At 36.3% G+C, this 27,913-nt stretch overlaps 1 protein-coding gene across 3 annotated transcripts in view; it reads right to left on the bottom strand.

Annotated features, from left to right (window-relative positions):
• The window catches only part of RSF1 (remodeling and spacing factor 1), a 158,400-nt gene that overhangs the window by 113,026 nt on the left and 17,461 nt on the right, over positions 1-27,913 (bottom strand). Inside the window, exons 1-3 of one of the 3 annotated variants that reach the window (XM_042904469.1) lie at positions 25,310-25,956; positions 3,802-3,891; positions 2,780-2,871 (exon numbers count right to left, since the gene is read on the bottom strand). In XM_042904469.1, the coding sequence (XP_042760403.1) occupies positions 2,780-2,871; positions 3,802-3,891; positions 25,310-25,349 (222 nt within the window). In that variant the 5' untranslated portion in view covers positions 25,350-25,956. Of the gene's footprint in view, positions 1-2,779; positions 2,872-3,801; positions 3,892-25,309; positions 25,960-27,913 lie in introns of those variants that run through there. The other 2 variants (XM_042904470.1, XM_042904468.1) reach the window with 2 other exon arrangements.

Raw genomic sequence — 27,913 nt, 5'->3', positions numbered from 1 at the left:
CACTAGCCACAAAAGAAAAAACTGTATTGGACTTCATCAAAATTAAAACCTTCATGCATCGAAGAACATTACACAGAAAGTAAAAGAAAAAACACCAAATGGGAGAAAATGTATGCAAACCATGTATCTGGTAAGGGTCTAGCATGCAGAATATATAAAGAGCTCTTAAAACTCAAGAACAAAAACACGAACAACCAACTAAACAAAGAAGGATAGGAGGAGGCATTTTTCCACATTTTCTCAAAGCTATACAATGGCCCACAAGTATATGGAAGGAACACTCAACATAATTTAGTCATAAGGAAAATGTAAATCAAAACCATGGGAACCCCCACTAGGATGCTTAAAATCAATCAATCAATCAATCAATCATAAGTGTTAATGAGGAAGGATGTAGAAAAACTGGAACCCTCATAAATTGCTAGAGAAATTGTAAAATGGTGCAGCTTTGGAAAACAGTCTGGCAGTTAAGTAGTCAAAACAGAATTACCATATGACCCAGCAATTCCACTCTAGATATAAGAAATGAAATCACATGTCTACTCACAGCAGCACTTTTCATAATAGCCGAAAGATGGAAACAAGCCTAATATCATAAACTGATAAGTAGATAAATAAAAAGTGGTATATCCATACGAAGGAACATTATTCAGGCATAGAAAGGAACAAAGCGCTGATTCATCCTTTAACAGGGATGAAACTTGAAAACATTATGCTAAGTGAAAGAAACCAGACACAAAAGGCCACATATTGTATGATTCTATTTATATGAAATGTCCAGAATAGGCAAATTCATAGAATCAGAAAACAGATTAGTTTATAAGGACAAGAGGAAAGGAGAGTAATTATTAATGAGTATGGGGTTCCTTTTTGAGGTGATAAAAATGTTCTGATTTAGACAGTGATGATAGTTGCACAACCTTGTGAATATACTAAAAAACACTGAATTGCATACTTTCAAAGGGCAAATTTTATGTTATGTGAATATATCTCGATTTTTTAAAAAATGAGCTAGAACCTGTAGTTTTCACCATAGAACTAAAGGGGTTTATAAAATCATCTCATTTCTCACATTTTATGAAGAAACAGACAACGGTGCAAAGTAGATTATCCATGGTTCTAAAGTTTAACAAGAGATGGGAACAGTATACAAGATATTTCTACCTAAATTCTCAGAACATGTAAACAAATAAACCCACTTTAATAACAAACCCACATTTATTTACAAGGGACTATACCCTTTAAGATATTATATAAAAATCAATGCCCTGAAATTCCAGCATCTCTTTTAAAGCTCCAAAACTTGATTCTTAACCATTAGTAAATATTTTATTAAAGGCAAAACAGCGATTTCACTGGTATTTTCTAAAGCACTTTTTTAAAAAAACGTTTATTTATTTTTGAGAGACAGAGAGAGACCGAGTATGAGGTGGGGAGGGGCAGAGAGAGAGGGAGACCCAGAATCCAAAGCAAGCTCCGGGCTCCGAGGTGTCAACACAGAGCCCAATGTGGGGCTCAAACCCACGAACTGTGAGATCATGGCCTGAGCTGAAGTTGAATGCTTAACCGAGCCACCCAGGCACCCCTAAAGCACTTTGAATAGTTAAAAATTTGCTCAGTTATCATTCACAGTTTTAATATATTTTGGAGATTTCATTCAACATTAGTTTGGGGTCTGTATCTCCTCTCTTGAAATGTGGCCAGAATTGTGGCTGCTTTCAACCAACAGAAAAGGAGCCAGTGAACTGATTAAAATTGTTATGTCACTTAATTTGGAATGATGTGTTATACACCAATAAATGGAAAAGCACATGTGATTTTTATAATAATGTAACAAGCAACTCTTATACCCTGATGATTCCTCTTTTCACAGTGCTCTGAAGTCATATATATACCTCCCCCAAAAAGAAAGCAGGTATGAAAATACATGGGTAAACATGTATTTTTTTAAAAGACAAGAAAATCACACAGTTTTCAAAATACCAAAAAATATAACCTAATATTCTGTTATGTTATAGAATTAAAAATATTCCCAAAAGATATCATGGAGGTAGGTACATTTATCAGCTTGGGCTTCCAAAAATTGTGTAGGTCTCAAAGTTTGGATACAATTTCAGACCATTTTTCCTGAATGGCTTATCGTAAAGCATTCTGATTTCCCAGGTTGTTTTCACTAAAGGATAGCTTTGGCCTTATTGGTAACTGGTAATCTCCTATACTGATTTAAAGGTGTTATGACATCTTACCATTTAAGTAACAGACAAATTCTGTGTCAATGCATACAGTGTGATCTCAAGGAAAAATGACAACTTTCTTTGCCTTATTTATGTCTTACTTGATTTATCTGGATGATTTTAAGGATTAAATGAGAGAAGACATGAAAAGTCCTAGGCACGGTGTTAGGCACAAAAGGGACATAACACCTCTGAAACCCAAATTTAGGACTAAACACTATGGCTTAGTAGTTGCAGAAAAGAATCACATACTGATAGTAATTGTATGGATTTCTAAGTCATATTTTGCAACTTTTAGTAGACCATTTTAAAAGTTCAGTATATTACGAAACACATCAATTTATGCTACAGTAATATTTCAGTAACAGAGAAGGCACATTTTTTGAGAGGGGAGGGAGAGAGAAGCAGAGAGGGAGGAAGAGAATCTTAAGCAGGCTCCATGCCAGCATGCCAGCGAGATCATGACCTGAACTGCAATCAAGAGTCGGATGCTTAACCAACTGAGCCACCCAGGTGCCCCAGAGAAGGTAATTTTTAATATTTACCTTGATCAAATATTTTTCCCATCTGTCTGCCGTAACAGATTTGCCAATCTTCCTCATCAACTTCAAATGGAGCTCCACCAATTCTTTTGGTACTTAAAAGAAAGAAAAAATACTGTTAGCTCACAAAATAAAACATTTATAAACATTTAAGATAAAAAAAGAACTTTCCCCTTCTCTGAATACTTTTTCAAAATAGAGGATGTTGACTTTAACTATCTTTTAGACCTGTGAATCAGAAAAGACTAAACTAGGGCAAGAAATAACTGAAAACCACTCTTTTAAAGATGAGCAGGAATATTCACATTTTCTTTCAAAGCATTATCAAGTAAGAATGAACTCGAATGTAAACTGTGGATTTTTGAGTGATAATGATAGGTCAAAGTAGGTTCATTAATTATAACAAATGTACTTCTGTGGTGCCAGGAGATATGGATAGTGGAGGTCGTATGTTGAGAAAGAGTGTATACGTGAACTCTCTTTGTGCTTTGTGCTCTTTGAACTTTGTGCTCCATTTTTCTGTGAATCTAAAACTGCTCTAAAAAATAAAGCCAATTAAAAAAAAAATATCATCAAGTAAAAGCCCTTAACCATACAACCACAATTTCTACTAGTGTTTGTTTCTCATAACACGTATTTGTATACTTTACTGACATTACAGACCAAGACACAGATTCATAAAATTAGAAAAGAATCAAGGAATATAAATTCCAAGTTGGATATGGATATGGATATCTCAGAAACAGTCCAATGGCTTTCAACCTATTTCACAAAACTATTCTTTCAATCTATACCTTCTCTATGGGCTAAAGTCCTCTACATCATCCCTCTGGATCTTCACTTGACAATTTTCAGGACAGAACACTGACTTATCTTCCAAAGTTCTAGTTATTAGAAAGTTAGCCTTATACAAAGTCAAAATCTGCCTTTCTACACCTAGTTCTTACTCTTATTCTCTAGTTTCAAAGACAATATTTTCAACTCCTCTTCAGCTAGAACCTTCAAATATTTGAAGACTATTTTACCTTCCCTCAGGTTTTCTCTTCTAACTGTAAACAGCCAGAGTTCCTCCATATATCCCTTGGGTATGACGTGATTATGTTGTTTAATTATATCTGTTAGACGGAAGGGAAATAAAAGGACACACATACACAGCCATCAAATTTGGCATTTTCCAAATACCACTAGTAACCTAAGAGAAACAGGAGGTATACTCTCTAAAACGTTTCCATAATCAAATACATTAGAAAAATACTGGATTGGGGTGCCTAGGTGGCTCAGTCGGTTAAGTGTCCAACTCTCGGTTTTGGCTCAGGTCATGATCTCATGGTTCGTGGATTCAAGCCTTGTGTTGGGCTCTGTGCTGACAGTGTGGAGCCTGCTTTGGATTACCTCCCTCCCTCTCTCCCTCTCTCCAAATAAATAAACTTAAAAAATTTAAAAAAAAGAAGAAGAAAGAAAAGAAAAATACTGGATCAAAACAAAGGTCTTATTTTTTGTTTTAAGTGCAGGACTTCTTGACAACTTTATTGATGGATCTTGTGTGCACGTGAATATCCAAGGATATAATCTTCAACATTCACCTAATATATCTGACCATGGAATTTTGTGTGAAACATACATACAACACTAGCTTATCTTAGGATACAAGTGCTCTTAAGAACAGGTTGGGAAATGATGGACTAATTTTCAGTCATTCTTTTAGACTCTTCATTCTCCACTAAGCTAATTTTAACTTGAAACAACTCTGCAGTATAAAAACATTGACCCATCAATAAATTTCTGTGGGACCACTATTACTAAACAAGAAAAAATATCCTTAGTGGGCCTACTCATGTGAGTCTTTTTAGGGCATTAGACAGTGGATCGTGGGTTGGAGGTGGGGTGGTGGCAGTGGAAAGAAGCATAGGATGGGTGGTTACAGACAAGTAGACTATTACTCTAAGTCTAAACCTGAACTTGGGATTGAGGGTGAGGCAGAGAAAAGGGGAGAAAGGACCTTACTTACAGGAGTAACAGCAGATGCAAAAGACTGAAAAAGAAGTGATCATGGAACTGGAGGCATGGAAAAAGGACATGATCATGAAGAGCTTTGTAAGTCCAGGCTAAGAAATTTACATTTAAAAATTTAGACAAGAGAGTGCTCTCTCTGCACTTTAGAAAGCAAGTGAATTGCAGGAAAACAGACTGCTTTTATTTCCTTGCTTGTTTTGGGAGGTGGATGCAAGGCACAGATAACATGTAAATTCCAGAAAATATCAACCCAGAAAGATGGGAGTAACGTGAACATAGGTAGAGATAGTACAGACAGAATTAGGCAGATCTGAGAAATATTTAGGAAACAAATAATACAACTTAGTGATTGACTGCTTGTGCAAAGCTATAGAGAGAGTCAAGAAAACCTGAGGCACTGGCTTGGGTAAGTGAGTAGACTCCAATGACAACACAGTAGGAAGAAAAAGACAAGGGCTCAATTGTCAGCTTAATATAAGGTGATCATGATTTTTCTGGTGAAGGTCTTTAAACACTGAATCTCAAATTCCTCATCTGTAAAGGGCTACATTAGCTATTTTACAGTTTTAAAGCTGTAAAATACATAAAGCTAAAACACCTTTATTTTTATTTGTCATGACACTTGTGGAACCAAAGTCTGTTTCAATTTCTCCTTGTCTGCTTTCCCAAACACAACAGTCATGATGATTCAGCCTTTAGATATCTCAACCCTGTGCCCTATTTCCCCCACTTTCTCTAGGATATTACTGTACCTTCTCACTTCAAAAAAATAACTATGATAGTCTCTTATAACCAGTCTTCCAAAAATACTGTTTTCATAACACTTCCCATTCATCGACATCTTTTCTGGCTCCTAAATACCTATATTAAACTCATCCGGATTTCTTACTCCAGCCTCAGAGTCTTAAAGTCAGTCTCACCCTAACTTTTCAATCACTCTCTCTCACTTTTACACTGAAATCCTTCATTCAAATCAAAACAGGATTCTGGCCTGTTCACTAAGCATACCCAGTCCACTACCTATCTGGGCTCTATTCAAGCCTTCTAGTTTACTGTTTTCTCCCACTTGAATTGCATTTATCTTTCTATGTCTTATCAATAAAAGGCCCAAAGTCTCTGTGATAGCCTTTTAATGATTCCAGCAACATGTTTATCCTTGGAATGTCCAAAGTATTCATTCTGCCTATATCACTTCCTTAGCAGCTGGCTAAAAGCTTTGCATCAGTGTTTAATACATGTCTTTCATTATCATAAAGATACATGAAATCACACACACAAAAATTGATATAATTAGTACTACTATATTTCTAAAAATCTAAAAGGACAGAAATAAATGTATGCAAAAAAAAAAAAGGATTTCATCCCACTTGGCAACTGTAGACATTATTGATTTAGGCATACAGAAATAAATTATATATATATATATATATACACACATATATATATATACACATATATATATACACACATATATATATACACATATATATATATATACACACATATATATATATATAAAGAAATAAATTACATAGTACTTGATTTGCTTATTAGGCCATTGGCTCTTGCACAGCACTGTCCAACAGAAATATAAGATGAGTCACATAATTTCAAATTTTCTAGTAGTTCATTCATAAAAATAAGTCAAAATTAATTTTAATAATATATTTCATTTAATACTACAATCCGAATGTTATTTCAATATATACTCAAGATTTAAAATACCAGGTATTTAAAATTTTTTTTCACTTAATATTTTTATTTATTTTTTTAAATTGTGAAGGTGGTCCGGCTTTAGCTAAGGTTATGATCTCATGGTTCATGAGTTCAAGTCCCACATGGGGCTTGCTGCTGCAATGCAAAGCCCACTTCGGATCCTCTGTCCCCAACCCCCCCGCCAGCCCCGCCATTTCTTCCCCTTCCCCCATGCTCTGTCACTCTCAAAAATAAATATTAAAATAAATATATAAAGAGTGATATAACTGACACATAACATTATATCAGTTTTTTTATTTTTTAATGTTTATTTATTTTTAAAAGAGACAGAGAGGGAGAGGGACACACGGAGCATGAGTAGGGGAGGGACAGAGAGAGAAAGGGAGACACAGAAACTAAAGCAGGCTCCAGGCTCTGAGCTGTCAGTGCAGGGCCCGACGCAGGGCTCGAATCCACAAACCGTGAGATCATGACCTGGGCTGAAGATGGGTGCTCAACTGACCCAGCCACCCAGGAGCTCCATATTAGTTTCATTTGTACAACATAGTGGTTCAGTATTTGTATACCTTGTAAAATGATCACAGTAAATCTAGTTAACATCTATTACCTTACATGACTGCAAAAAAATTTTGTAAGGAGAATGTTTAAGATTTATCTCAGCAACTTTCAAACATGCAATACGGTATTACTAACTGTAGTCACCATGCTGTACATTATATTCCCATGATTTATTTATTTTATACCTGGAAGTCTGTACCTTTAGACCCCCCCCTTCACTCAATTTACATCTTATTTTTTGTACTAAGTATTAAAAACATATTGTACATTTTACACTTACAGCACATCTCAGTTCACACTAGCCATATTCAAGTGCTCAAGAGCCATTTATGTCTAGTGGCTACTACAGTGGATCATACAGAGCTAGTATATTTAAAACTAAAATGTATAACCCACAATTTACTTATAACTTACTTACATTTTTGAGATAATTGACAAATTAATTTCAGATATACAACTTAATAATTCAATATTTGTATATATTACAAAATGATCACCACAGTAAATCTAGTTAACAACTAATTTGTTTATATTTTTTGTTTCAAATAGAACTGACAAGCTGGTGATCTTTACGGACATTAGTGGCTCTTAATATTTTGTCAATTGATAAGAAACAGGCAAAAACTTCAACAGTAAAATTATAATCAACATCGTGGTTAAATTGAAAATATTAAAATTCCCATACTCTGTATTCTCTAAACATGCTGTCTATTCAAGAGACCATTCTATGATGAACAGAAATAGTCTATTTCTTTCCTTTCCAATAGGAAATAGTCCTTTCCAATACAGAGTCATCTATATGGCTTGATATGTGGCTAATAAAACTGAGGTACTAAACTTTAATTTTAGGTACTAACTTTTAATTTTTTAAATAAAATTTAAATATCCACGTGTAGCAAGTAGCTATGATTTTGGACAGTGAAGCTGTAAATTATCAATTATATTTTTAAAACACATGATCGTTTTCTAAAACACACAGTGACAATCTGTAAATTCACTTATTTATCACCTGGAACATTTTCTAAATAGTCTCATTTCCCAAGCATCAAGATAATTATTAACTTCCTTCTCTAAATGTATCTATTAACCAACTTCACGTCATTCTGAAAAATATAGGTTTTGTCACAGCTGAACCTTTCACTAGATAGATATGATACATAACCTTTAACTGACCCATTTCTTTCATAAGGCCTCAGGAGGTAAAAGACTGTGAAGCAGAAGAAAAGGTCAGGGTTGTGCGAATTCAGGAAGGCCCTGCCAAGATGATGCAGGCATGAAGCAGCAGAAAGTGGTAGAATCCCAGACTGCATTACTGATCCAATCACCCAAAGATGTTCTATATTTGGACATTTTTCTCTTTTTTAACATTATTTTTTAATGTTTATTGCTGAGAGACAAAGAGACAGAAGGTGAGTGGAGGAGAGGCAGAGAGAGACAGGGAGGGAAAGAGAGAGAGGCGGAGAGAGAGAGAGACAGAATCCAGGCTGTCTCCAGGTTCCAAGCTGTCAGCACAGAGGCTGACGCAGGCTCGAACCCACGAACCATGAGATCATGACCTGAGTCGAATGCTCAGCCAGACGCTCAACCGGATGAGCCACCCAGGCGCCCCTATATTTGGACATTTTTCTAAGCATCTTTCCAGCACCAAGCCTTAAGAATGCTACTGGTTCTGCAGGCCCAGTCTTACTACTTATAATTTTGCTTTCTAAATGGTCAAAATTCACAGCAACTCATAGTAACTACATGATAGAATTCTCATTTCTCAATAAAGTTTTACTTAAACTTCTATGCTTTTTTTTTTTTTTTTTTAGTTTATTTTTAGAGCACACGAGTGCATGCAGAAGCAGGGAAGGGGCAGAGAGAGAATCCCAAGCAGGCTCCACACTGTCAGCACAGCCTGACGCAGCACTAGATCCCATGAACCATGAAATCATGACCTGAGCAGAAATCAAGAGTTGGACGCTGCCTGCCTGAGCCACCCAGACACCCCTAAACTTCCTCTATGTTTGTAAGCAAAGATACACTTACAGTCCCAAAATAGTTGATTTCATATAGGTTACTGATCAAAGAACATTGATTTCAGATACGATGATTAAAAGATAACCTAACAATAAACTTTTACGTATTGCCCAGTTTTTTCCAAACTCTGTTGAGGGAGCACAGATTAGCAAATTCATTAGCAATAATGAGACGATTCCCACAGACCACTTGATCCTTGAAATAACTATTATGCATTTATATACCTTATCTTCAAATAATTCATTTAATCAATCATCCTAAAATTTTGTGAAAAGCAGAGGAACAGTTCAGACAATGAACTGTAATTTAGGCCACTCTCCGAAAAGCCACAGTTCAGAGATGCCAAGTAAGAATAATAAAAATCACTAAGCTCAGCTTATTACCACAGTGGAAAAAAATAAATCCAAGAAGACCTAGTATGCAGGCAGATAAACCAAGGGGTATCTGCTGCTCCACTTTAGGTTTGTTTCATTTAGAATCATACTGCTGTTCTCCTACAGGTAGAGAAACCAAACATGATTCAGATTATTTAAGAACCCAAACTGTGAAAATGTCTCCGCTACAAAGAAAGTAATCAGGGGTGCCTGGGTGGCTCAGTCGGTTGAGCGTCCAACTTCAGCTCAGGTCATGATCTCACACTCCGTGAGTTCGAGCCCTGCACTGGGCTCTGTGCTGACAGCTCAGAGCCTGGAGCTTGCTTCAGATTCTGCACCTCCCCGTCTCTCTGCCCCTCCCCTGCTCATGCTCTGTCTCTCTCTGTCTCAAAAATAAATAAAAACATTAAAAAAATTAAAAAAAAAAAAAAAAAGAAAGAAAGTAATCAGTGTACTGGAAGTAATCAGCATGGTTGGAGGTTGTGATAACCAGCAATTCAGCACTCCTTCCCAAAGGAGAAGGTAGATATTTCTTATGGAGAGGAAAGGCCTCTTTCTGGGTAAAATGATGTGAGCCACACTCACATTAGTCGGTCTTTAAGGGGCTTCCTTTTCCTTACACGTAAGGAACAACGTCCTGGCAGAGGGAATCTGAGATACTGGAGACCATGGCTTCCAGTACCATATGCCTTCACCTCTAATCAGATGATTTTATTTCCCTTCTCTCTTTTCTCTCTGCTTAATTAATAATCACAGAGGACTTGAAGGGTGGAGAGAATAGGAGCGAAAGACCCTAAACAAATTTGAAAAGAAATAGTAATGTGACAGTATTTAAGGGAGAGGAGGACCTTTCCCCCAACAAACTCCAACAGTGAAAAATTCAAAGACTAGTACACCCTTCGCCTAGACGCATCAATTGCTAACATTTTAGGGAAACATTTTATAAACGGTAAAACCGTTAATAAAGATGAGACCTTGAAGAAGCAGCCAACCAAGCCAAGGTAGAGAAGAGAATGCTAGCCACAAGGAAATGCCTATACAGAAGTCCTGAGGTAGCCAAAAGCTTCTAGTGTGGCTGGTGAAGAAGTAAGCAGGAGTCAAATCCTATAAAGCCTTGGGTGCCATGGAAAGAGTTGAGATTTTATTGTAAGTGTTATAAGAACTTGAGAGAGAAATTTAGGAAAGATTCACGATCCAAGTTTTTAAAAGATCATTCTGTGTCTAGGATCTGCTTCAAAATAATCTAGGCAGCTGGCGGGGGCGGGGTGGGGGGGAGTAGATGGAGTTACAGATGAAACAAAATCATAACATCGTACCAAAGTGGGGGAAGGGGGTGATGGGTACATGGAAGTTCATTATACAACTTTCTACTTTTGTATCTTTCACATTTTCCATAATTTAAAAAGGTAAAGGAGATGTGGAGGTCACTTTGGTTGCTCTGCGAGGAATGAATGAGAGGGAAGCAAATACTACTAATTAGGAGGCTACTGCCACACTTTAGCAAGAGATGATGATGGCCCAGGATAAGGCTGTAGCAGCATAGATGCAGAGAAGTGCCCTCAAGGAAAAGTGCAAAATGTAGAAAGTTTCTAACAAGCACCTTCACCAATCTTGATCAGGAAGTACCTACTATATACTTGTCTTCAATGTGATCCCAATTAATTTGTTCATTTTTAAATTAAAACAAAAAAATTTTCTAATGTTTATTCATTTTTTGAGACACAGAACGAGACAGAGGGTGAGTGGGGAAGGGACAGAGAGAGGGAGACACAGAATCTGAAGCAAGCTCCAGGCTCTGAACTGACAGCACAGAGCCCAATGCGGGGCTCGAACTCACAGACTGCGAGATCATGACCTGAGCCGAGTCAGACACCCAACCGACTGAGCCACCCAGGCACCCCATAATTAATTTGTTCATTTTTAAAAGCAGAAACCACTTTTTATTTAATCATACTAAGTCAGAAAAGGAACACATACACACATTTAATAAATCAAATAAATTTATTTGTATCATGTCTTATTTCTGATACTCTTCATCATTTCAAATGTCCATGTTTCACTTAAAAGCCTATACTTAATATTTCAACTAATACTTAAAAGTTCTTTTATGTATGTATTATGAAAAGCATTAGACACAGTCAGGAGAAAGACGTGCAAACTTCAATTTCCTTGTCCATATAAAGTTGATCTAAAGTCCTCCAGCTGTATTGTTTAATGCCTATGTCCAGGTATTGAGGCAGGTATTAATTGCCTAATAATAACACAACAGTCAATCATGGGATCTTAGAATTTTTGAACTGAAAGCAATGATCTAATTCACACTATCTAATAGACTAGAAAATTTAGTTAACAAAGATATGATGTGAATTGCCTACCACCAAGCAGAGGCCAGGCAAGAGCCCAAACCTTCCAAGCCCAGTGCTCTAATGTTTCTTAAAGTATTAAATGAATAGAGAAACAGTTCAGAAGACCTAACCTACGAATCAAGCCACCCCTTCTGCACAGCTCCATTTAAATCCATTTAAAGTATACAAATCAATGGGTTTTCTTTTATTACATAATTAACTTTTTAAATTGTGGTACAATACAAATAACATAAAATTAACATTTTAACCATTTTTAAGTGTACACCTCAGTGGCATTAACTAGACTCACAACACAGTGCCACCACCACTATTTTCCAATCCATCTTACAGGTAAAATTTTAAAATAGTCACTCCACTTCCAAATTGCTTTCTGGAAACTTATAACTATAAAAACAAAATCCACAATAGTATATGTTCTCAGTGAGAGTAATATTAATATCATATAGTCTTAATTATCGTTAAGTCTCACTTTGTAATTATCTACCATCTATCTCTTCTTCCTCCTCTCTCCCATCCTCAGATGTAAGCTCCATGAAGACAAGGGCCAGATCCAACTGCCTTTTTCATCATTGTATTCTCAGTACCAAGCACAGTTCCTGATTCACTCAAGGACTTGATGAACTGGAACAGAGGCAAGAAAATAAAGGAGAAGGAAAACAACAGGGAGAACAGTTCTGCTGCTGCTAGAGAAAAAGAGAGTTGCTACAGGTGTCAAAGAGAAATTATGTGAACTAACAGTAGGCAGGAAAGTGATGAGGAGGTGGATAAAAAAGATGGCAAAAGTGGCTTTGGGTTCACTGTGTGAGCCATCAGGCGATATCACCAATTCAAGACAACTTATTTGCAGTTTATGTTTATCCCTTTCTCTCCCTTTTGAGGGGAGAAATGGAAGAGGTGAATGCTCCCATGGGAATCTGTATATAGGAGCAAATAATGAAGTCTGTGTGTTTAAATAAATACCTATATAAGGGCACCTAACTGGCTCAATCGGTAAACTGATCCCTGGAGTTGTGAGTTCAAGCACCACATTGGGTGCAGAGATTACTTAAAAAAAAAAAAGAAAAGAAAAGAAAAGAAAAGGCCTCCATTTCTTTGTGAAATGTATAGTCTATTCCTTGCTAACAAGTGACCAGTTTACACTTTTCCTTCAATCAACATTCATTTAACAAACAGAGATAGCTAGATGAGTAACATACTATGTCATCTTAGTGTCTTGAAATCTTGGCATTAGACACAGACAAGAAATGGGTAAGACTGTAATTTCTATAGTTATTTCAATGAACAAGAAAATGCATATCAAAACACTATTATAAACCCTAAAACAATACAAACCAAAGTTACTGTTATTCACCACCAGATGGTGATCACGTCTTATTAAAAGCAAAACAATGACACCTTATTGGGGGGCCAGCCAGCTGACTGCTAAAAATGATTATTAAGTAAACCAGGGTATCTGAATAAAATGTTGGTGATTTTTAAGTAAATGCAATTAAAACATCAGCAAAACAAGAGTAATAAAAAATTAGATTCTGCCTGAAGACTTCTAAAGGAACTGATTTGTTCATGTGCACATTTGATAACTCTACAATATAAGGGGAAAAAAACAGTGCATGTGTTTCTTGTTGTCTTTTACTAGTTATTTACTACTCACATGACCTGGAACTTCTTTAACTTCAGATAGAGATATTTCTATTTAGCAAAATGGTACCACTGAACATTTTAGAAGAAAACAAAACCAAATCAAGGTGTTCAATGTCACTAATTGTCAGGGAAATGGAAATCAAAACCACAATGAGATATCACCTCACACCTGTCAGAATGACCAAAATCAAAAACACAAAAAATAACAAGTATTGTTGAGGATGTGGAGAAAAAGGAACCCTCATACACTGTTGGTGGGAATCCAAACTAGTGTAGCCACTGTGGAAAATAGGATGGAGGTGTCTCGAAAATTAAAAATAGCATTACCATATGATACAGTAATTCCACTACTGGGTATTTACACAAAGAAAACAAAACAAAACAAAAAAACCCACCTAATTTGAAAAGATACATGTACCCTTATGTTTACTGCAGCATTATTTACAATAGCCAGAAATGGGAGCAGCCCAGGTGTCCATCCATAGATGAATGGATAAAGATGTGGTACATATGCAATGGAATATTAGCCATAAAAGGACCAAATCTTGCCATTTGCAAGAACGTGGCTGGACCTAGAGGGTATTATGCGAAGTAAAATAAGTCCATCAAAGACAAATACCATATGATTTCATTCATATGTGGAATTCAAGAGACAAAACAAACAAACAAAAAGACAAATAGGAAACAGACTCTTTAATATACAGAACAAACTGGTTGTTGCCAGAAGAGAGGTGGGGGGGGGATGGGTCAAATAGGTGAAGAGGATCAACGGTATGTTTATTGTGATGAGTACCAAGTAACATAAAGAATTGCTGAATCACTATATTATATATCGGAAACTAATATAATACTCTATGTTAATTATACTTGAATTTAAAAAAAGGAAAAAGCATACACACATACAAAAAAAACCCCTTTATTAAGAAATGTTGAAACAAATCCCAAAATAGAGACTAGCATAATAAAACCCATGAACTCATCACACAACTTCAGCGATAATCAACCAAGAGACTTTTTCCCTCTCCCATATGTCATTTTAAACCAAATTCCAGGTATCATTTCATCCACAAATATTTCACTATGTATCTCTAAGGGATATAAACTCTTTAAAAATAACCAGAATACCATAATTACTACCTAAATATGAATAGTTCCTTAATGTCATAGAATTTCCATCAAACAATTTTTAAATATTTTGGGGTGCCTGGCTGGCTCAGTCGGTACAGGCATGTGACTCTTGATCTCAGAGTCATGAGTTTGAGCCCCACGTTGGGTGTAGAGATTACTTTAAAAAAAAATTCTTCAAAAATCCAAATTTTTAAATATTTCAAATTAACCAAGAAATGAAATTCCATTGTACTGTTACCTCTGCAGCAGATGCTGGAGGCACCTCACCTTTACCCTCATAGCAATTAGGACTCCAGTGCAGGCTAACCTGCAACCATGTGCAAGGCCTTTCTGACTACAGGGCAAGGAGTTAACCCTTCCTGAGAGCAGCCCTGAATCAGTGCTGGGATAAACCTGACATATGATCTAAACTATCTGTTTCCTGGCAGTGCTTCCCAAATAAACTATGTGCGCTCACATTTTTGTCTCAGAGTTTGCTTGTTGGGAAATCTAACATAAGACAACCTCTTAGTTTGAATGAAAGCTATGGACATCCTAAGAAAAATGTAAACATAAAAATTTCTGCAAATACATTCAACAAGTTTAGAGAACCCAAAAGGCATAGACATATACCAGTTTAAAGAAACCTTCCTCCTATACGTTCAAGATAGCTGAGATCTTAATTATGTTTTTCCAAGTGTTGAATGGAGATTGTTCAATTATGCTGAAAAACTAACATCCCTCCCCTTATTCTACACTGTTGGCAAAGAAACATCATTATCTCAATACTTAGTTCTTCTGTACAGAAAATCTAATCTAAATGAAAATAAACAACTGTTGGCTTAAGGTTCTACACATTTTAAAGAAAAACAAATGTTCAGAGGAGTGGTTTACTAAAACTGGGTCCCGTGAAAAAGCCACTAGAAGTTAAGTTTACAAGTATATTCACTTACATATGAACTTCAATGGATTTTTTTTAAACTACTGCTGGCCTCAAAGAACAAGATTAAGAGTAAGGAACTTGTGGAGATTTTTTTTGAAAAAGTCCCCTCCCGACTAACACACACTGCTCCTACCATTCTGGAAAAAAAAAAAAAAAAAAAAAAAAGTCTATGAACTCAGTCTCTTTCTTACCTGTCCCATTTGCTCCAAACTCACCATAATCTGACTTCTATTAGTTAAACTAAATGGATGCTTTGGTTTTTGTCTTAATTTGGCACCATGTGACACTGGTGACCAGATCTTCCTTCTTGAAACCTGGCCATCCTGTGACACTACTTTTCTGATTTCTCCTCTTATTTCTTTTGCCTCCCTTTAAATTCCTTTGCAGACCCTACACTTCTGCCCTCTCCTTGAAAGGTGATTCTGTTTTAGGACTTAATTTCTTTTGTCCCTAAGTCACCTCATCCATCTCTTCACTTCAGTTTAAATATGCTATCTCACTGTGCTGGTTACAGGTATGTTCAAGTAACAAAAAACCTTACCACTGTGGCTTCAGGGAGTTACTTTTTCTCATATAACAAAAAGTCCAGAGTAATGAGCTGCTAGTTTTGGTTTAATGGCTCAACAACACCACCTGAACTTCTCATAATTCCCAAACATTCCATACGGTTTCTAGACTCCAGATCTTAACATGTACAGTCCCCTCTATCTTCAACCCACCTCTATTCATCCTCAAAGTTGTCTGGTTGTTGCTCCCTCAGGAAATCACTCTTTTACCTTATCAGGATTAAGTGCCCCTGATGGGTATTCCAAAATGATTCTACTTATGCATTACATTGTATCATAAATGCCTATTTGATCAACTCTATCCCATGTTAAACAAGACTGAATCTTCAGCACCTGGGACAGTGCCCACCACATACCACACGTTCAATAAAGACTTGTTAAATGAATGGATTGATTTGGATTTAAAAAAACAACAAAAGAAAACAACTTTGGGGTGCCTGGGTGGCTCAGTCGGTTAAGCGACTTCAGTTCAGGTCATGATCTCGCGGCTCATAAGTTCAAGCCCGCTATCGGGCTCAGTGCTGACAGCAAGGAGCCTGGAGCCTGCTTCAGATTCTGTCTCCCTCCCTCTCTGCCCCTCCCCCGCTTGTGCTTGGTCTCTGTCCCTCAAAAATAAACATTAAAAAATTAAAAAATACAAAATTTTTCAAAAACATGAAACTCTCCTAACCCTAGTACCTGACTGACTAGCAAATGAATGAATAAATAAATAAATAAATAAATAAATAAATAATAAATGTTTCTTAATGAACCAGATATAAAACAGATAACAAATTTCTAAAATTGTGAAGGTACACATGTAAAATGGAATATACATTTTGGCATTGCACACTTATGCCACCCAATCAACAACTTTACCCATGCTACCAGTTTACAACTGGCCAACCATGAACTGGTTTTTATGAGTAAGCTTCCTAACATGACAAGAGAACAGACTAAGATAAGCAAAATATAAAACAGAAGAGAATGACTAAATGGTTCCCTTGTAACCCCATTCCAGTCAGTCACCCCACTCCCAGACAAAGGTAACCACTGGTCTGCCTTCTTTCACTATAACTTTGTCTTTCCTAGAGCTTCATATAAATGGAATTATACTGTATGCACTTATTGTATCTTTATGCTTTATAATCTAGATTATATATGTATTTTTCAGCTCTGTTACTGGGTGAAAACAGTCAGAATTATTGTATCTTCCTGAGAAATTAGCCCTGTTAGTGTTACAAAATATCCCTTTTTATTACTGCTCATGTTCCTTGTTCTGATGTCTCCATTTTCTGGTATTAGTATAGCTATTCCAGTTTTCTTATGATTAGCTTTGCACAATATATCATTTTCTATCCTTTCATTTCAAACTATATATTTAAAGTGGATTTTCATGGCATATAGTTGGGCTTGCTTTTTTACCCACGCAGACAATCTCTTTAATTTCAATTAATTTTAACTCAAATACCACAGCTGGCTAGTGGTGACCAGATGAGAGACAGAAGGTTTAGGTCAAGCAAGGTCTAGCAAACTAAGGCTCACAAGGCAAATGCATCTTGTCACCTGTTTTTGTACAGCCCACAAACTAAGAATGATTTAACTTTTTTAAGAGTTGGTGGGAAAAAAGAAAAAGACAAACAGTATTTTGTGGGGCACCTGGCTGGCTCAGTTGGTAGAGCGCACAACTCTTGATCTCGGGGTTGGGAGTTGGAGCCCCAGCTGGGTGTAGAGATTACTTAAAAACCATTTTTAGGGGTGGGACGCCTGGGTGGCTCAGTCGGTTGAGTGTCCGACTTCGGCTCAGGTCATGATCTCACAGTTCGTGAGTTAGCCCCACGTTGGGCTCTGTGCTGACAGCTCGAAGCCTGGAGCCTGCTTCGGATTCTGTGCCTCCCTCTCTCTCTGCCCCTCCCCCGCTCATGTTCTGTCTGTCTCGCTCAAAAATAAATAAACATTAAAAAAAATTATAAAAGAAAGAAAAAAATCTTTTTTAGGGGAGCCTGGATGCTTCAGTCGGTTAGGTGTCCCACTTTGGCTCAGGTCATGATCTCATGACTCATAAGTTCGAGCTCCATGTTGGGCTCTCTGCTAACAGCTCAGAGCCTGGAACCTACTTCAGATTTTCTCTGTCTCTGCCCCTTCTGCCACTTGCACTCTGTCTCTCTCTCTCTCTCAAATATAAACATTAAAAAAATCTTTTTTAAAAAATAGTATTTTAAACACATTGCAATTACATGAAATTCAAATTTCAGGATCTACTGTTTTACTGGAACACAGCCACACTTACTCATTTATGTAATGTCTATAACTACTCTCAGGCTATATTGGCAGAAATGAACAGTTTCAACAGATACTTTATTTTGACCACAAAGGTCAAATGGCTTTGACCACAAAGCCTAATATTTTTTAATGTCTGACTCTTTACAGAAAAAGCTTGCCAAACATTGATTAAAACCACTTATATTAATACAATTACCGATATAATTGGATTTAAATCTACAATCTTGCCATTTGTTTACTATATATCTTAACATTTCTTTGCTCCTTCCATCTTTTACTGTCTTCTTTCATGTAAATGTACCTTAAAAATAAATTAAAGTGAACATAATTTAGCATTTTATTTAATATCCACTATTGGCTAATTAGGCACACTTCTTCATTTTAATATTTGGTGTTTGCTCGGGGTTTTATAATATACATCTTTAACTCAACACAGTGTAACATCAAACAATGTTCTCTCACTTCATGTAAAATATGAACACTTTTTATCCTTCTAATACCATACTTCAATTTCCCTACATTTTCCTTCTACATATGTTGTAAAACTTACATTATGATTTTTGTTTTAAGCAGTGAGTTATCCTTTTTAAAGATTTAAAATTAGGTAAAATGGTGGGGCATGTGGGTGGCTCAGTCGGTTGGGCAGCTGACTTCGGCTCAGGTCATGATCTCCAGGCTCGTGAGTTCAAGCCCCATGTCGGGCTCTGTGCTGACAGCTCAAAGTCTGGAGCGTGCTTCAGATTCTGGGTCTCCCTCTCTCTCTGCCCCTCCCCCACTGGCACTCTGTCTCTCTCTGTCTCAAAGGTAAATAAACATTAAAAAAATTTTTTTAATTAGGGGAAATGTTTTTTTTGTTTTGTTTTTTAAGTAGGCTTTACACCCAGCATAGAGCCCAACATGGGGCTTGAACCCACAACTCTGAGACCAACACCTGAAGTGAGATCAAGAGTCGGACACTCAACCGACAGAGCCACCCAGGCACCCCAGGAAAATGTATTTTATATTTACTCACATATTTATCATTTCTTGCAGTCGTCATCTCTTTATCTAGATCCAACCTCTCATTTGATCTGTTTTCTTCCCATCTGCAGTTATTTGTGAACTGTATGTCAAGTAGCTAGTAACAAATTCTCTTTGTCTGAAAAGGTTTTTATTATATCCCCATTTTCAAAGGATATTTTCCTGGCTATGTAAATATCGATAGTTTTTTTTTTTTCATTAGTGCTTTAAAAATATTTCAGTATCTCCTGGTTTGCATAGTTTCTGATAAAAAGGCTTCATTGTTTCTCTACACATGTCTTCTTTGGCTACCTTCAAAATTCTTTATTAGTGGTTTTCAGGAATTTGTTATGTCTTGGTATATGTGTGTGTCTGCCCTGCTTTTGATTTCTTAAGACTAATGGATGTGTGAATTGACAATTTTCTTCAAATTTGGAAATATTATTTCTTACAATATTTTTGGCTCCATCCTCCTTCTAGGATGTCAAATACACTTTGTTGTATCCTGCTTGGCATTGTCCCACACATAAAAGAGTTAATTTGGTTGTTTTCAGTTCTCTTTCTCTGCTTCACTTTAAGTCTACTGTTAGATCGTCAAGTTTGCTGTTCTGTTCTGCACTGTCCAATCTGCTGTTAATTTTTTATTTCAAATAGTATTAGCTTTCATCCCTACACATCCCATTTGGTTCTTTTTTATATATCTTCCATTTCTCTACATTCATATTTTCCTTTAAATATATTCATTAGTTACAGTAGCTATTTTAACATTCTTGTCTGCTGGTTCCATTACTTCTGTCATTTCTAAATCTGTTTCTTTGGGCTGATTTTTCTCCTGGTCATGGGTTACAAAGGACCTGCTTCTTGGCATGTCTATCAATTTCTGCTTGGATGTGGGAAAATACCAATGTTACACTACCATTGTTGAGTATTTGTGATCATTCTGCAAAGAAAGTTGGGCTTTGTTTTGGCAAGCAGTGATTTGTAGATCTATTTGATCCATCTGAGGACTTTTCTGTCTTTCCTGTATGACAAATCCATTGGGTTCTCCACTGAATGCCCTGAGTGCTTCAAAGGATCATTTGCTATGTCTCATCAGGGTTAAACATCTCTTGTGTAAACTCAGGAAATGTTCTGCTAATAAGCCCCTAGATGTTCACTGCTTGGCCTCATGGAGTTTCACTTTATGCATTTATGATCCTAGTATTCAGCAGCAGACTCAAGGTGGCCCCTGTACAGATTTCTGCTTTTGTCTGCATAGCTCCTTCCCTTTCAGAACCTGGCTCTGCAACTTCTAGTTGCTTAAGACTCTCCAACATCCAACTGTTGCCTTTTCAACTGAGTGAGGCTTCCAGGCTCCCTCTTCCTGCTTCTGCGGCTCCAGACAGGAAGCCAAAGTAGTGGTAGACCTTACCTCCTTTATTTCTTCTCTCTGAGGTCACAATCCTACTCTGCCTATTGTATAATATTGAAAACAAGATAATTCATTTATTTTGGTCCAGTTTACTTAATGTTTATGACAAGGGGATAGAGACTTATTACTCTAACATGGCCAGAAAGAGAATTCCTAATTCTTATAAATAATACTATAAACAATATTAAAGACTTATGTATTTGAGCAGATCACGTGAATTAAGAGAATAATGAATTGTAAACAGATCTATGCATTTTATGTGAACTACCTAAAATGAAGCAATAGGTTGGTTTTAACATTTCCAAAAAAGGCAAAAGGAACTGATAGTAGATCCTTAAAACAACATTAGAGGTATTATTGTCTCCATTATGAAGAGGTTCAGAATTTAATAAATTGCCCAGATATACAAATATCAAGTGGCAAAACTGAGATTCTAGCCCAGTTAATAGTGAAGGCCATGTTTTTTACTCTATACCACACTGCTTCACATTATTTCTCACCACAGATACTACATTTTAAAAGATTTGGTGTACCAAACTGAATTTATTAAAAACCTGTGTTTTACTTGCTAAGGTTATTATTAACTATCAATCAAAATATCTGACCTGCAAGGGGAAAAGAAACTACCATGGTGAGTTACGAGTACTTCATATAGGAGTGCCTGGGTGGCTCAGTTGGCTCCAGTCATGATCTCACAGTTCATGGGTTCGAGTCCCACGTCTGGCTCTGTGCTGACAGCAAGGAGCCTGGAGTCTGCTTCAAACTCTGTGTCCCCCTCTTTCTCTGCCCTTCCCCACTCACACCCTGTCTCTCTCTCTCAAAAATAAATAAACATTAAAAAAATTTAATGCATTTATATGAAATACTTTTTTAAAAAGAGGATTTCATATAAATGCAATGATATAATGTCCTTATTAGCCTGTGTGAACTTTTAACAAATGTACATATATATTTAAATTTAAATTTGGCATCTTAAAGTGTCTTAAATGATTCGTGGACCCTTGGTTATGATTCATGCAATCAAGTAAATCCCTAAGGAACGTATATATATATATTTCCTATTTCATGTGGGTAGACATTATGTTCACCATTCAACGTTAGAGAACATGAAACTGTAAGTTCTACTGAAATTTTACTCACGATACCTAGAGAAGGGTTTAGCATATGAGAGGTACTCAATGCACATTTGGGGAATAAAAGATCGCCATTTTAATTCTAAGTACAATGATGAAAGTTACATCACATCAAGATGGTGGGCTGACCCTCCTGCCCAAATCCCTTCAAATGACAGTTTTAAAAGGAAAAGGAAAAAAAAAAAGAAAAAGAAAATGGAAAAGAAAAAAAAAGTAATGTGCTTGCATTTGCAATAAATATGGAGTAACAGGAACTATACTGATCTTACTCACTGAAACAACTAAGCAATGAAACAGAATATATGAAACAATGGCACTTAAGACATTATACAAGAAGCAACAAAAGAAAGGGAACATTAGAGATGAGAAACAAAGGATATAAGCCCTATAATTGCCCCAGTGTACTACCTGGGTAAAGAGGCAAAGAAGGAGGACCTGGTCAAAACTTGGCAATCTTCCCAGGCCAAAGAGATGAAGCTGGAAGTCAAGAAGGCAAACTAGAGACATGAACTGGAGTTCATCGAGTACAGCGACACAGGAGAAAACTGTAGAGGGCACTCTGGAAATCTAAAAACAGTTCCCTCTGCACCTTTATATCAAAGTATTGATCAGTGCATGTATGTGAGGAAACTACCCAAGATCACAGAAAGAATCACCCAAAAGGAATAGAGGGAACAATGCCCATTGCCCACAGAGGTCTATGAGCAAGTCCTGTCTCTAACAGCTACAATGGAAAAGTTCACACATCAAATAGCATTGGTTAGAACGGACAAATTACATCCCACACTTATTCCTGTATACCCCAAGAACTAAGAATGGTTTCTGCATTAGGGCACCTGGGTGGCTCGTTGAATATCCAACTCTTGATTTCACTCAGGGCAGGATCCCAGTGTCATGGGATCAGGTTCCAAGTCAAGTTCTATACTGAGCATGGTACCTGCTTGAGATTCTCTCTCTCTCCCCTCTGTCCCTCCCCAGCTCATGCTCGCTAGCTCCCACTCTCATAAAATAACATAAAATAAAACTAAATTAAAAAATAAAATAGTTTTGGCATTATTAAACAGCCAAAAAAAGTCAGAAGGTAATATTTCATAATAACTGAAAAATTGCATGAAATTCAGATTACAGTATCTAAGAATAAGTTCACAACCATGCTCATTCATTTAAATACTCTCTATGGTTGCTTCCACACTGCAACAGAAAGGATAGGTAGTGATAGAGACTCTATAGTCTACAAGGCCTAAAATATTTAGTATCTGACTCTTAACAGAAAAATGAATCTTGTGTCAATAGGAAAAATATTAACCCTAGAATAAACAAACATCCAACCTCACTTAAAGTTTGAAAGAAAGATACTGAAGGGCGCCTGGGTGGCTCAGTCAGTTAAGTGTCCAACTTTGGCTCGGTTTCCAAGTAGATGAACCATGTCCCAGAGCTCAAGAATTTAAGTGTACACACACACACACACAAAATCTAGCATATATTATGGCATTATTTACAATAGCCAACATGTGGAAACAACTCATCTGTGCCTGATGAACAGATAAAGAACATATGGTATATATACACAATGGAATATTACTCAGCCAAGAAAAAAAAGAATGAAATCTTGGCATTTGCGACAATATGGATGGACCTATAGGGTGTTACACTAAGTAAAGTAAGTTAGAGAAAGATAAAAACCATACGATTTCACTTATTTGTGGAATCTAAAAGACAAAACAAATGAATAAACAAAGAACAAACTGGTGGTTGCCAAAGAGTAAGTGGGGCAGGGATGGGCAAAATAGGTGAAGGAGATTAAGTAGTACAAACTTCAGTTATAAAATAAATAAGTCCTGGAGATGAAAAGTACAGCATAGGGAATATAGTCCACAACACTGCAATAACATATGGTGACTGAACTTACCTTGGTGAGGACAGAGTAACCTACAGAATTGTTGAATCACTATGTTGTACACCTGAAACTAATGTAACATTATATGGCAACTATACTTAATTTTTAAAAAATCTGTCATCTAATATAGTAAAATTATAATGTCTACTATCTAATCAAAAATTACCAGACAAGCAAAGAAAGCAGAAAAATTAAACCCATAGTATGAAGAAAAAAAGTATATCTAACCATTAAGTGACTTACAAGGTTATATTAATTCTATAATAATAAAATTAAAAGACATGAAAAGTTATAGGATTATAAATGACTATAATCTATATGGTCAAGAAACTAGAGGAAAGACTGAATATGTGGAATGAAGACATGGATTATATAAAAAACAAAAAAAACTAATAAAAATTCTTCAGAGGAAAACCACTTTCTGATATTAAAAAGCCCTGAATAGGATATAAACTAGATTAAACACTGTTAAAAAAAAAAAAAAAAAAAAAATTAGTGAACTTACAAACACAACAGTAAAAACTAAACAAAATGACAGAAAAGATTGAAAGTGAACAGATCAATAAACTGTGGGACAATTTTAAATGGTCAAATATACAGCTAATTTGGAGCCTCAAAAGGAAAAAAAAAAAAAAAAAAAGGAGGGGTAAAATTAAAGAAATGAAAGTGAAAAACTTACCAAACAAGATAAAAATACAATACGTATAAGTTTTGTGGCATGCAGCTAAAAGCAGAGAAATTTATAGAATTAACAACCTATATTTAAAAAGGTTTCAGATCAATGACCAAAGCTTTTACCTTGAGAAACTACAATAAGAGCAAATGAAACACAGTATAAAGAGAAGAAAGGAAATAATAAGTAGCAGAAGTCAATGAAACCAAAAGCTGGTTCTTTGAGGAAAAAAAAAATATTGATAAGCCTCTAGCCAGACTAAGCAGGTGGGGGAAAAAAGGAGACGCAAATTAACAATGTCAGAAACAAAATGGATTAGATACTATAGATATGAAAAATATAATCAGAACACTATGAGCAATGTATGATGATAAATTCTCTTTTTTCTTTTCTTTTTTTTCCTGATAAATTCTATAACTTCAATGAACTGGGATAATTCTTTGAAAGAAACATATTACCAAAGCTCATCCAAAAGGAAACAGATAAAATAAATAGTCTTATACCTATTAAAGAAATTAAATCTTCAATATCTCCCCATAAAGAAAACTCCAGGCCCAGGTGGTTTCAACGGTGAATGAAGCCAAAGATTCAAAGTATACCAAATCTATACAAATTATTCCAGAAAAATGAAAAGGAGGAAATGCTTTGCAATTCCTTCCATGAGGTCAACATTATACCCTGATAACAATATCAGATAAACACATCAAAACAAAGAAAACTACAGAGTAATACCCCTTGTGAACACAAATGCAAAATTTCTTAACATAATTTTAGCAAATACATGAAAAGGATAATTCAAAAAGACTGTCTTAGTCTGTTCTGGGTCGCTTAAACAACAGAAATTTATTTTCTCACAGTTCTTGAGGCTGGAAGTCCAAGACGAGGGTACCAGCATGGTCAAGTTCTGGTGAGAGCTCTCTTCTGGCTTGTAGACAACCACCTTCTCACTGTGTTCTCACATGGCAGAGAAAGAGAAAGAGATCTCTCCTCCTGTTATTATAAGATATCACAGTCCTATCACGTTAGGGCCCTAGTCTTAGGACTTCATTTAAACTTGGTTACCACCTAAGACCCTACCTCCAGACAGAGTCACAGTGGGTGTTAGGGCTTCGAAATGTAAATTTCGATATACAAAATTCAGTCCACACCAATGACTTAAGTGGGGTTTATCCTCCCAGAAATGCAAGACTGGTTTTTAAAAATCCATGAGTGTGATTTGCCACATTAGCAAACTTAAAATGAAAAGTCATAATCATCTCAATATATTTCAAAAATTTTGACAAAATCCAATATGCATTCCAGATAAAATTTCTCAGCAAACTAGGAATAGAAGGGAACTTTCTGAGCCTGTATAAGGACATAGTGAAAAATCTTGTTATCACCAGACTTAATGGTGAAAAACTGAATGCTTTCCCCCTAAGATCAGGAAGGCAAGAATGTCCATAATCACCATTTATATTTACCACTCTGTGTGTAGTTCTAACAAGAAAAAACAAAAAAAAATCAAAGGCATCCAGATGAGAAACAAAGAAGTAAAACCGTATTTACAGATGACATGATCATTTATGAAGAATCATTTTTTAAAAGCTATTTAAAATGACTGGGTTTAGTAAGATTGCAGAATACAAGACCAATATACAAAAAAAAAAATCAATCATGTTTTTTATATGTATCAGCAATACGTTTAGACTATCATAAAAAACCAAAGTATTTATGGACACGTGTGACAAGAGATGTGGAAGACCATCAAACACTGCTAAAAAAAAAATAAAACCTAAAGAAATGGAGTGATATACTGTGTTCATGTATCAGAAGACCCAATGCCATTTTGGTGTCATTTTGCCCAAATTCATCTGTACATAATCCCAATAAAAATGTCAGGAAATATTTTAAAGAAATTGATAAACTTACTCCAAAATTCATATGGAAATGCAAAAGACTTGAAATAGTTAAACCACCTTTTAAAAAGAAGAAAGTTGTAGGACTTAAACTACTGACTTCAAGACTTGCTACAAAGCTAGAGCTGAGCAAGGCAGAGTGATACTGGCCTCAGGAGAGACAGACTGGGGTGCCTGGGTGGCTCAGGTGGTTAAGGGTCTGAATTTGGCTTAGGTCACGATCTCACAGTTCATGAGTTTGAGCCCCACGTCGGGCTCTGTGTTGAGAGCAGAGCCTGGAGACTGTTTCGGTTCCTGTGTCTCCCTCTCTTTGCTCCTCTACCACTTGTACACATGCATGCACTCTCTCTCCCTCTCTCTCAAAAATAAACATTAAAAAAGACAAATAGATCACTGAAAACAGAATATACGGTACAGAAATAGACCCATACGCATGCAATTAACTCTTGAAAAAAAAAGTTTATTGAAATAAAATTTACATAGCATAAAATCCACCATTTTAAAGTGTATTATCCTGTGGTTTTTAGTAGTTTTGCAATACTGTACAATCATCACCAGTACCTAATTACAGAATATTTCCATCAACCCTGATAGGAACCTCATCTCTTTCAATTCCCCCACCCTCAACTCCCACCAAGTACTAATTTATTTTGTTTCCAGAGATCTGCCTAATTTGGAAATTTAATATAAATGGAATCATAGTCAATGAAACCAAAAGTTGCTTGTTTGAAGAGATGAACAAAATTGACAAACCTTTAGCTTGGCTGATGAAGACAAATGAAGCTTGGCTGATGAAGATTCACATAACTAAAGTCAGGAATGAATGCAGGGATATGACTATTGACCATTGAATGTCAATATACTAAACAACCTAGATGAAAAGGACAATTCCTAGAAACAAGCTACCAAAACTTACTCAAGAATAGAATATCTGAATACTCATAGGGTATTCAAGTAGAGAGATAATAATAAAAAACTTCCCACAAAGAAAAGTCCAGCATCAGATGGCTTCACTGGTGAATTTTCCCATCCTTCTCAAACTCCTCCAAAACCCAGAAAAGGAGGAATCCTTTCCAACTCATTCTATGAGGCCAGTATCACCCTGGTACCAAAACCTGACAAAGAAAGCACAAGAAGGGAGCCTGGGTGTTTCAGCTGGTTAAGTGTACAACTCTTGATTTTGGCTCAGGTCATGATCTTACTGTTTGGGAGGTCGAGCCCCAAATGGGGCTCTGCACTGACAGCACTAGAGCCTGCTTAGGATTCTCTCTCCCTCTCCCTCTGCTCCTCCCCCACTCGTGTGTACGTGCGTGCACGTGCTCTCAAAAATAAACTTAAAAAAAAAATTTTAATAAAAAATAAAATTAAAAAAATTAGTGAGAGGGGAAAAAACCCTCACATATTACACAAAAGTAACTTCTAAGAGGTTTAATTAAGATTACAATTTGAGGGGCAACTGGGTGGCTCATTCAGTTAAGCATCTGACTTTGGCTCAGGTCACGATCTCGTGGTTTGTGAGTTTGAGCCCCACATCGGGCTCTGTGCTAATAGCTCAGAGCCT

Source organism: Panthera leo, chromosome D1 (assembly GCF_018350215.1).
Source record: "Panthera leo isolate Ple1 chromosome D1, P.leo_Ple1_pat1.1, whole genome shotgun sequence".
Lineage (NCBI taxonomy): Eukaryota > Metazoa > Chordata > Mammalia > Carnivora > Felidae > Panthera > Panthera leo.
This window is presented reverse-complemented; position numbering and strand designations above follow the sequence as displayed.